The 12597-nt window shown below is 37.5% G+C and overlaps 1 protein-coding gene across 5 annotated transcripts in view; it reads left to right on the top strand.

Moving 5' to 3' along the window:
• The window catches only part of LOC150084775 (striatin-3-like), a 751872-nt gene that overhangs the window by 535909 nt on the left and 203366 nt on the right, over positions 1-12597 (top strand). For all 5 annotated transcript variants that reach the window (XM_090376594.1, XM_090376597.1, XM_090376596.1 and 2 more), the window contains one exon: positions 143-264. In XM_090376594.1, the coding sequence (XP_090232720.1) occupies positions 143-264 (122 nt within the window). The remainder of the gene's footprint in view (positions 1-142; positions 265-12597) is intronic.

The raw sequence follows: 12597 nt of genomic DNA on the forward strand, positions 1-12597 counted from the left end.
CAGAAAATATATTTTTTTATTATTATTTTTTTTTATAAAAATAGATTCTAAACCTTTTCAACTTTTATTACTTGCATCAGATTTTCTTAGTTATTTTTTAAATATATATATTTAGCTGTAGTTTTTACCTTTTCTTTTAAAGTGGACCAGTACTGTGTTTAGCATTAAGTGCCACTGGCGAGCAATGCTTCAGTGGAGGAATGGATACCACAATTCGGTGTTGGAATGTTCCAAGTTCAAATGGTGACCCTTATGATTCCTTTGGTAAGGTATATTAGGAAACACTGAAATATAAACTAAATAGAGCTGGAATTCTTTTAAAGTTATTATTCTGTAGTAACTAATAGCTAAATTGAGTAAAAATTATATTTTGATGAATCTTTATCTTTTGCTGAGGTTAAATTTTTATTCCCCACTGAAAATTGAAACTTTTATTGCTAAATTTGCATTCAGTATATTTGTTTCATGTACTTTGAAATCAACTAACATATTCTTGCCCGGCTTTAGTGGCAGATATTCACCATCATCATTATTGTGTGATCACAAATTCAAATTTCAGGAGATTGGTTGGTTGCTAATTTCTAATTTTAAGTGTTGTCATTTAGAACTTTTTTCTTGTATTTGTGCTGAATATTTTAATTTGTTAGTTTTTTTTTCGCATCATCAGCTTAATACTTGAGAGTGAACAAAAACTGATTATTTTTTTGTAAAAAAATATAATAAATAAATAACCATTTTGCATTACATATTCTAAATATTTCAACTTTTCTTAAAAATTTGAAATATTCAGTACAATTTTCACATCAGATTCGAATATTTCATGTGATTTTAACAAGAAAAATTCGGACTGTTCTCTCAGAGCTTTAAATTGGCAACAGCATCATATTTATATTATATGTATTGTTTGCTGCTTCTTTCTAGCGTTTTAATAGACTTACATTAAAAATCAGTTAGTAGAATAGATTAAGGAAGGTAATGATTTCTGAAAAATCAAGGGCAAAGTATAATTTCAGTTAAACAAAATATAATCTGGTATTTTAAGAAACTGGGAGAGAGAAAAAAGTTAGCAGTTATTCTCTTTTAAACCATCACATTATCAGCACAGATGCCTGAATATGATTTCTTTTCCTTCAAAGGTAGAACTTGTTCGTATGTAAGTGCTGATATTCCCTGTCAGAGACTTAGTAATTTGGAATCTCCTCTTTTTGACCTTCTCTGACTTAAAATCTCTCTCTGCCTCGTTCTGTCCAATTCATTTCTTGCCTCCATCACTCACCGAGTCCCACTAATCACTTGGAACTCTTTGACTTCCTTTCTTTGAAACACCACTTTCTCCACTCCAGCTTGTGTAACTGTTAGCTAATTTTCCTTCGCAATTTTTATGTTTACCTGGCTTCAATTTTCTAGTCACATAAAGCCAGCTGGTTGAGATGCTGAGACTTTTGCAATTACTAATGAAACACAGATTATTTATTTACCTACCAGAATTCCAAGCAATCCTACCAAAACAGCCAACACTGTTGATATCTTTTTGTCATGAACAGCCCTTCAAAGTATATGGTCAAGGCGACTTGTCCTGTAGGTACCTCAGATCAGAAATTGGTGATGATCTCTTTTCCAATGGAGCCTTTCTCTCATGGCCATTCTCAGTCTCATGTTGTTTGGCATTACACGAATGCAAAATAGGATGATCTGCAAGACTTTTTCTATTCTTCTTTATCTTGGTTGGATTACTGTTTTAAAGCTTCTGATGTCAATGGTTTCTCAGATCACGTCGCTGAAATTATACTCTTGTAGGGATAAAATACATTATCATACACTCCACCTTAAAATCTCGTCTTTTATTGAAACCTTGGTTTTCCAATAAATGTGCTAGTGCTGTTCAAGATAAGAATGTTGTATATTGCAATTGGCTTGCATCCAAATCCCCAGGCTAATTTTCTGCCTACACTAAACTAGATTTTGAGCAGGCTAAAAGTAGTAAACTTTCTTCTTTTCCAAACAGTCGAGCATTCTGGTCCCCTTGCCAAAGCTGTTGTCTTCAACTTTTGTCCACCTGTACTCTCACTTCTGTTAAAACGTGATGGTTCTATTGCCACATCAGCTAAAGCTGACTTACTAGCATCCTACCATTCTTCTAACTCTTGTATTGACAATCTTGGTAAACCACCTCCTGCCGTTCCCAGTACACTCAATACACCTGCAATCTTTTTTCTAAAGGATGTCAGAAGAATTTTGAACAATGTCAATTCCAAGAAAGCTTCATATACTGATGGTATTTCTCCACTTCTTCTCGAAAACTGTACTCCTGAATTTAATCCTACTCTGTCTCACCTCTTTCCTTATTCCATTGGTATTTTTCCTTCCACTTGGAATTTACTCGTATCCAGCTAGTTCCTAAAAAGGGTGACAAATCCCTCCCAGCCGATTATTGTCACATTGAACACACTTCTACATTTTCTAAAGTAATGGAGAAATACATTAACAACCAATTCCTAAACTATCTTGAAACCTTTCATCTGATCAATGATGACAATATGGATTTTTTCAGTGACTTGTGTTGCACGACTATGAACAGTATCAATGAATGGTGAGACTCAAGAAGTGTCCACTGATTACCACTCCTGTCTTCTCCGACTCAAACATCCTTTTATCCATTGTACCAACTTTTTATGAATGCCATACTGCTCCCACTTTAGCAGTAGTCTTTCATCTGCAACAGTATCAAAAGCTTTCGTAAAATCCAATTACACCCACTCCGTGATTAACATATGGGTTGCGTTCTGCGGAACTCTACATAAGTTGGAATTTCCCCCCCATTCTTGTACAGCACTCGCAACTCTGCTCGCTGAATTAATTCAATCAAAAAGAAATGTTCGACAAACATGTGAATAGAATTATTTATTATATTTATTCAATTTTTTTTATCTCATGTGCAGGAAAAATTACAAACGCATGGAATTTAAAAATTATAAAATTACAAAAAAAGAGACAGGCATAACGTCAGTAAGTTTTACCCCTCAAGCATCATTGCCAGGATCTACATCTTCAGCTGATAAGTACACCACTGTGGAGGTTGAGGGCTCTGGAGATTTAGAAGGGTTCGGCCACTCAGCCTTACAAAATAAATATTAATGGATGACTGGACGGTGGCTTTTTTTTCTTTTCATCGTGGATTTCTCTGTAACAAGCAAGCATATTGTTCACCCCTCTGTTAACTTTTAAAAATCATTTGCTGTCAGGATCCATTTTCTCAAACCTTGCCATTGCTGATGCAATTTGACGAAATACCATTTCGATCTCTCTGTTGAGAAAGCATCTCGGCTCCTCATTTGGTTCATCTTGAGCTTCGTCAGCATTTTCTTCTTTCACTATCGCCACCTGCAAGTCAATAAGTTCTTCATTAGATAATTCCTTCTCTTCTTCCTCTATTAACTCCTCCACGTTTTTGGCAACAACCTCCAGCTGAAGTAGCTCTGCAACCTATACAGTTGTATCTGTAATCTCTTCATATGATTCTTCTTTTTCAAACCCTTTGAAGCCTTTTATGTACTGTAGCCATATTTTCTTCCATGTACCATTTAAACAACTTTTAGTAATTTCCACCCAGGCCTTATTACTTTTTAAGATGCCCTGGTAAATATTGTAAGATTTCCAAAAGTTTCTTAACGTAGAATTTTTCTCACCGTCTACTGCAGACAATGCCGGAGCAAATGAAAGTGGTTATTTTTTATTTATTTATTTATTATTTTATTTATTTATTTTTTTTTTTTTTGGCTGATGCTGCATAAGCTTGCTTTCTTGCATCAAATGCCTCTACTAATACTAATGCTAAATTTATGTTGTGCATAAATAGTATGCTTTTAAATTTGAAATAACACCCTGATCCATAGGTTAGATGAGTGAAGTCGTGTTTGGTGGTAGAAATATGACTCTCACTTTCGAATTGAAATCATCTAGATGCTTAGGATGGCCAGGAGCATTATCTAATAGAAGCAAAATCTTGAAAGGAACGTTGTTGTCTTTACAATATTTTTCAACCTTGGGAATGAAGCAGAATTAACACTAATCCTCAAAGAGAGAGATATTGTTATCCATGCTCTCTGGTTCGATCGGAAATGCACAGGTAGGGTGGCTTTATTGATGCCCTTAAATGCACAAATATTTCCAGAATGGTACACAAGCAGTGGTATTAATCTGTAATCTCCCGCTGTGTTAACCACAAGCAAGAACGTGGCGCTATCTTTTGACACATTGAAACCTGGCATTTGTCTTTTCCTCTTTGGCAGTGTATGTTCGATCCGGAATTTTTTTCCGATACAGAGTAGTCTCGTTCATGTTAAAAATTTGCTGCGTTCAATAGCCTTCATTAATTATCACGAGCGAAGGAGGACTTGATGAAGTTTAATCTACCTTTCTTATTCTTTATCAGGCTATCAACGTCAGTGTCTACACAGTTCAGGGCGGCAAGTATCTACTTGGGGGAAACCTGTCAGCGAGTGCAAGCCTATTGTGATGAACCACTAGTGCAGTTGATGATCCGTTAGTTAGCACAAAAGAAGATTTTTATGCACTTCGAAATTTTGTGGTCCAGCTATTCAGAGGAAGGAGGATCTTATTTCATTTGGAGGAGCATGAGCCAGATATTGAATGACAGTTAAAAAGGTCATGACAAGCAACATTAGAATGGAATATTATTATGGTAGACAGGGTAGATGCAGGATGAGTTGTACCATTCTGATCATAGGTGGGCTTATAAAGAACGTCACGATACATCCTCCAGATGCCTCTTCCAATAACAGGTCTGTTTAAGCCATCAACTTCTACGACAGATGGAACTCTGTTCCAGCAATCAACCACCCGCTGGCTAAAGGCAAACTTCTGCACATTTATTCTTCAAATGTCTTTCTTCTATTTGAATTTATACCCTCTCAGGCGATTATTCTAAGCAAGAGGAAGAATCCCATCAGCATTGAGCATTCTCAAACCATTCAAGGCTTTATAAACCTCAATCAGATCACCTCACAGGTGCCTAGTTTCCAGACACTGTAATTTGCAAAACTTAAGCCTTTCTTCGTAAGACCACCCTTTGTTCCATTCACTGATCTTGTCGGCCTTCTCTGCACACGCTCCAGCATCTCTACATCCTTTCTAAAATGAGGCCTCCAGACCTGTACACAGTACTCAAGGTGTGGCCTGACCATTGCCTTATACAAGGGGATAATCACCTCCTTATCTCTGCTAGAAAAATTCCTATATATCATTCACAAGACACCATGAGCTACTCTTGCAGAATACCTGCACTGCTCAGAAAACTTCATATCTGCCTGCCTGCACAATTACTCCCAGATCCTTTTCATTCTCTACCATTGTCAGTGTAGTACCAAATAGTTGATACATTACTCTTGAGTTATTGCTTCTCATATGCAGTACTTTACATTTGTTAATGTTAAATTTCAGTTTGCCACCTCTTAGCCTATCTGCTCAACTTTTCTAGATCCTGTTGCAGCAGCGTACTGTCATTACTGATATACCTTCATCAATATCATTAATAAATACAGAAAACAACAATAGATCCAACACTGAAACCCGAGGGATTCCACTAATAACATTAGTCCATGGAGCAGCGTTCATTGATTGCCACTCTCTGTCTTCTCCCACTCAACCATCCCTTTATCCATAGCAGCAATTTGCTTCCAATGCCACACTGCTCCAATTTTGCAGCAGTCTTCCATGTGAAACAGTATCAAAAGCCTTTCTAAGATCCAAATATATAATATCAAAATTATTCCCTGCATCCAGTTCCTTTGTGACTACATCATAGTATCCAATCAAATTGGTCAGAAAAGACTTCCCCTTAACAAAATCATGCTGTGTCAGAGCTATAACTGAAGTCATGTCTAGATGATCCTGCAGTGCTTCCATTAATTTCCCTGGAACAGAAGTTAAACTAACAGAGTGTGATTATTTGTGTCCACCTTTGATCCTCCTTTGTGAATTGGGATCACGTTGGCTCCTCGATGGGTACCTCCCCTGAGTCCAAGGAAGCTCTCATAATTATGACTGAGCATTTGCTTACTTCCTTTGCTGCCTCCTTTAATATAACCGGATAGATCCCATCCACCCCAGGTGCCTTATGTTTATCTTCAACAATTTGTCCTCAACTTTGCTCTCAGTTATTACAAAATCATATACCTCACTGCCAGAGTTTAATTCATCTCTGGCCTTCCCCTCCCTGAATAACTCCTCGTGCATGAATGTAGGTGGAAAATACTCATTTAGTTTGTTAGCTACCTCAGCAGGATCATCAACAGTTGGACCATCGATATCCAGTGGACCAATCTAATTCATCCCCTTCCTTGTAGAGTTTCCATAATTAAAGAACTCTTTGTGGTTTTCTTTGGAAAACCTGCATCCTTTGCCAAAGATTTCGCGTAATCTGCCTTCGCCTGCCTTACCTCCTTTGTAACTTGGTTACAGATCAACTTATATCTATCATAGGCTTCTGTGTCACATGTTAATTTATATGTATCTCATACATTTTTCTTCTCTGTCACATGTCTAATTAGTTCATCTGACAACCATTTAGGTGTAAACCTTGAACAATATTTCTTAGTTGGTATGTAAAGCCTAGTAGCTTCCAAGGTAAGTTCTTTGAAGGCTTCCCATTTTGAATTTGCTGTTGGTAACATCATCAGTTGAGTTGGTCCCACCATATAGAATTTAAATACTGTCTCAGACCATCGTAGTCGCCTTTACAAAAGCAAATGTCCTTCCCTTTATCCCTGATGGTAGTTATCTCTTCGAGTAAATCCCACTTCAGCACACAGTGTTCACTGCCACCTAGTGGTTCCTTTATCTGAAGATTCTTGATTCATGAAAAATCACTACTGATAATTAAATAAAGAGTATTACTCCCTCTGGTTGCCTTCTGAACATGCTGATGTAGAAAACAGTCATCCAATAAATCCACAAAAGCCTTGCTAGTGTGTGATTGACCAAACCACAAATTCCAGTCAATATCTTGGAAATTAAAATCTCCCATTATAAGACACTCTGATTTACTGCTCCACTCTATTTCCCTGTATAGTAGTTTATTATACTCATCAGAGTCATTACGCCTATAACACACTCCTACTCTCAATTTTTATTTCCCAGTGTTTATGTCACACCAAACTGACTCAACGCTGCACTGTCCACCCAAGTCGATTGCCTATACTTCCTTGGATTTTGTGTTTATTCCTCCCTTCCTATCCTGTCTACCCTTCCTGTACACATTGTACTCCCCAAATTCCATTTCTGCATTCCTTATATCTGTTTGAGACCAGGTCTCTGATATCCCAATAATATCTTCCTTTGATGTTTTGACCAACACTCAGATTTATTAGCTATACTTCTAGCATTGATAAGCACACATCTGTTCCTATTTTTAGCTACCCTAAAACAGCCCATGTGTTTATTTGTACCGCAATGGCTCCCAGCCATCTCTGAAATCTGTATCTTGTTTTCCAGGCTGCTGCTCATTCCAGAAGCAGTGCAAGAATCACTTTCATCTCTGCCTGCAGTTTCTGCGTGCTGTTTCTGTTAATCTATTAGTCCTTGTATCCCCCCCCCCAAGCTAGCAGTTTTCCGACTCACCTAACACTGCCTCAATAGCTTCAGCAAGAGCACCCTTTCTATTTAAGTGTATCCCATCCCTGTAGAAGCAATCTCAGCTGTCAACAAGCAAACTTCACTGCATACTTAAGTGTTTTGGAAACCAGCATGATGCTTGTACCTATTAAACCAACTCTTGCTTACCATGAATTTGGCTTGGGATTCGCTATAATTATCCTTAATATCTTCGTAAATGCTTCTTGCTTTTGCTTGAATGGCCATTGGGCTCAGTGGCACTTGCTTCTGAATGGAAAAGCTATTAATAATATGGATTTTCCATCCATATTATTAATAGCTTTTCCATCTTTGATTTAACACCTGAAGTCTGTTTTGGGATCATTGTTGATCTTAAATGCGTTGACCTTTAACATGTTCTTTTATACGCATGCACTGTCCCTTAAAATAGTATTCATTGTTGAAGCAGCAAGACCTAATTCATGCATTAGATGATAAACTTTGTCCTGCTTTGTACTTCTTAATTAATCATCTTCATTTCTTGATCAATTTTCTTTTGTTTCGTAGCACTGCCAGTACTTACACTTTTCCTTGGTCCCTTTCTGTTCATCATTGTAATACATAAATTGGAATGAAGAGAAGTTTCTGAAAATTTGTGTTTTATATGACTGAAGATTTCAGTGAAGAGGAACACATTTCACCATAGTACCATAATGTAAAATTCCTTAGATTTGTCAGTCAATCAATGGTTAAAGATAACCATTGATTCCATTATTTTCCTTGGAACTGAAGTTAAACTAACAGGTATGTAATTTCTCGTGTTACCTTTCAATCCCCCTTTGTGAATTTGCAATACATTTGCACATTTCCAGTCCATGGGGACCTCTGCTGAGTTAGTAATGTCCTCATTATCATGCTTAAGGCCTACTTACTTCCTTTGCCACCTCCTTTAATATATATATATAACTGGATATATCCGATCAATTCCAGATGCCTTCCTGATGTTTTACTTAAGCAACTGCTCCTCCACTTTGCTCTCAGTTATTACAAAATAATTTAACTCCTTGTTAAAGTTTGAATAATCTTTTGGCCTCCACTTCTCTACAGAATTCCTTATGTGTGAAATACTCATTCAGTTTGTCAGCTACCTGAGCAGAATCATCAACAATCGAACCATCGATATCAAGTGGACCAATCTGATTCATCCCCTTCCTTCTAAAGTTTACATAAGTAAAGAAGTCTATGTACTATTTTTATTTGCATATTTATCTGCAGATTCTTAATGCATGAATAATCACTGCTGATAATCGGTTCAATAGTATTACTCCTATGATTACCTCTTGAACCTGCTGCTGCTGCTGTAGAAAACAATCATCCAGTAAATTCACAAAAGTCTTGCTAGTGTGTGACTGACCAACCTACAAGTTCCAATCTATATCTGGGAAGTCAAGATTTCACATTATAAAACAATCTGATTTACTGGCCCATTCTGTTTCTCTGTACAATTGTATGTTGTACTCATCAGTCATTTGGCCTATACCACACTTCTGTCTCAACTTTGATTTTCCAGTGCTTATGTTACACTAAACTGACTTAACACTGCACAGTCCATCCATTTAAACTGGATGCACTTCCTTAGATTTTGTGTGTTTTCTAACAGCATGATCCCTATCCTTCCTCCCTTTCTATCCTGCCCTTCCTTTCTGTACACATTGTACTTCCTAAATTTCAATTCTGCATTATTTATTTGTTGACTTGGTGCATTATAGCCTTAGCCACTAATGACCCAAAAAATCCTAAAACAACCAACCAACCTTATTTCTGTGTGACACTATGGCTCTGATATCCCAACAGTATATGCCTTTGATGTCTTCACCAGCACCTCAAATTCATCAAATTTATTTACTGTATTATTCCTAGAATTTGTGTACATGCTGGTATACATGCACCTATTCTTACTTTTAGTTACCTAAATACAACCCATGTATCTACTTGTTTCGTGATGACTTCCTGCACCATTCTTTCCAGGCTGCTTCTCATTCCAATAGAAGCAGTGCAGGGATCACTCTCACCTCTGCCTGTGGCGACTGTTAATCTATTAGTCTGGGAATTCCCCCAAGCTAGCAGTTTTCTGATCCTCCTTAGAATGGCTTGATAGCATCTTTAAATTTTCTTGCACCCTTTCTATTTAAATCCATACCATCCCTGTAAAAACAATATCTCTTTTAACAAGCACAGACCACGCTGAGAAAAATTCTACCTCATGAGCATTGCACAGTCACTCCAGGGCCGAATTAATTGACAAGGCTCTCATCATATCCTGAAAAAGGCCTCTGAGGTTGGGCAAATTCATATTTTAGCATTAAATCAGCTCATACACCAACCATAAGAATAAGTATTTACTGTAACTAAAATATTTACAAATTAAAATAAAATAAGTATTTACAAAAACTGCTATTATATTAAATTAAATTATATACATGTGAAAAACCAGAGCAAATATTATTAGGGTGTGACAGGATATGCTGCTTCAAGGAACAATGATATGAAACTGTTCCTTGAAGTTGATAGTTGACCCTTCACTTGAAAATCTAATTTTTCAAATAATGAATATTGAAGGTAAAACAGTGGCAATGTATTGTAAAATATAGAACGGCATTTACTTTACAAGCCTCTGCCAATATGTACTTTTAGGTAGAATAATTCAATTTTTGGATGAGTTCCTAAACCAAGATCTTGGGCAGGTTAAGCCCCAAGCCTATGCAGACGATTTGATCCTTTCTGTGCCTGCCAGCTCAAGGCTCAGCTTGAAATTTCTACTATCTGAGCCTTCTGTCTTCTCCAGGAGTGGGCCACCCAGTACACCCTGGCAATCTCAACTGAGAAAACCTCCAGCATCCTACTGAAAGGGCACCTAAGCCCATCCAAACCACTGCAGATTAAGATCAATGCCACAACCATCAAGCACCGCACCCAGCCTAAGCATCTTGGTGAAATCAAAACTGTTCTTCCTCCCACACCTACAGTATATCCAAAAGAAGATAAGAAATCGCAGAGCATTGGTGGCAAGGGTCATCTGCAGGAACTGGAGTTAAAATGACTTACCCTGACCCTGTTTTACAAAGTAGTTTTTATTCCAGCCATCTCATATGCTGCAGGTGTCTGGTATCACCCGGCAGCTATTGTCACAAATCAGAAGAAATTAGTCGCCATTTGAAGAGCAATACCTTACCATCACCAGATGTCTGCTGCATAGTGGGCACTCCTGTTCTCCAAGTCCTCGCTGGGGTCATCCCTCTAGACCTTGAAATAATCAGATGTGGCATGTTATATAATCTGTCCAAAGGAATCTCCACCATCCCCATTAGATTCACCCCCAACCCAACAATGAATCACAAGACAGAGAAAAGGTGCCTTCTTATTCACCTGCAGCAGGTTTGGCAAGACAGATGGATGACATCCACTAAGGGAGCAATTACAAAGAAATTCATCCCTTAAGTAATGTTCATGTTCCCAAAAGCCCCAAGCTGGTTTTTCCCTGGCCTGTACATAATGTACCTCCTTACAGGCCATGGGTCAGTACAAGAAAAATTGACATCCCTGGGCATCACAGGATGATCTACACTGCCACTGTGGCACTGACGAATCTTGGCACCACACAATGTATGACTGTTCTGACTATGAAGGCTTGAGATCTGTTTTGATCACAAAGATTACTAGTTTCCAAGGGACCAAGAATATATACAAGTTTATACCCATGACCATTATGAATACTTTACCACTTTTGCACAGGTCATCTTCAACAGATGAAGAACAGTAAGGAGACTTAAATCACCAAATACAATAACATGAGACTGATTCTGGGCACCCCTCCCAATTAGCATCGACGACCAACCTCATTGAAGCTCAACTGAACTGAGATTCACTTCTTGTATCCAAGTTCCTTTGGGTTGATATCTACAACTAAATCTGCCGACACCATCAATCATTTGGACTGCGACAGTTCCTGATTTAGGCTTTGATACCATGCCTGACTATCCTTTACACGGAAACCAAGACACGGATTGACACCTAAAACCAGTATCTGAATTGAGAAGCGACAATCTGGATCATAGCATCAATCGATTTGGAATTTGATAACATCAAGACCTGGACAAACTCCCTTCAAGGACAATCCTCTACTTACCATGAGAGAGACCATTAGCCTCTTGATGATCTACACTGGTTCTTCTTACCCAGTGTACTTTATCCCTGTACTCCATTCACCTGGTGGATTCATTTCCATTGTTTCTTTGAGGATGCCTCTAGTTACATCTCCAACACTTCTCAGCCTTGACATTTGTTATCCATGGTTGAGCCTTATTATTTTAATAATAATTATTATTTATTTTTTTATTTCATAATTTTTTTTTATTTTATTAATATTTTTTATTTATATATTTTATCTCCATCTAGGAAGCGAGACAAGCCAGAAAATAACGAGGTGCCTGGCTACCTCCCAGCGGTGTGTGTTGGCAATGTGGGGTCCCACCAGGGGCCCTTTGGCCAAATGCCAGGATATAACAACAGTACCAAACATAATACTACACATCCAACACACAAAAAAAAAAAAAACTTTCCTGGCATTTACAGTAATACTGTATTTCTTCACAGCATACATACAACGCAGAAGTGGGAAACCCAGTAGCACCTGACCCTAACACTATGCACACTACGCTCTATGATCATTGGAATTCTTCAACATGTCCTTCCACATTTAACAGAGGGACTCCCAGTCGACAGATTTCCATGAAATTTTATATTGCGATGAAGTATTCATCCAATTTCATCAAATTTGGACAAATCGAAATCTGGCAATTATTACTTTTTTTCATTTATGTTGTATGGGGGAAAAAATCATAGATTAAATATAGTTTTAATGCAGTATTGCTAGTTTTAGATAGTGTGTGCATTTGTATTTATTATATAACTCATGAATTTGAAAAG

Source organism: Mastigoproctus giganteus, chromosome 6 (assembly GCF_048544385.1).
Source record: "Mastigoproctus giganteus isolate SK-2022 chromosome 6, ASM4854438v1, whole genome shotgun sequence".
Taxonomy (NCBI): domain Eukaryota; kingdom Metazoa; phylum Arthropoda; class Arachnida; order Uropygi; family Thelyphonidae; genus Mastigoproctus; species Mastigoproctus giganteus.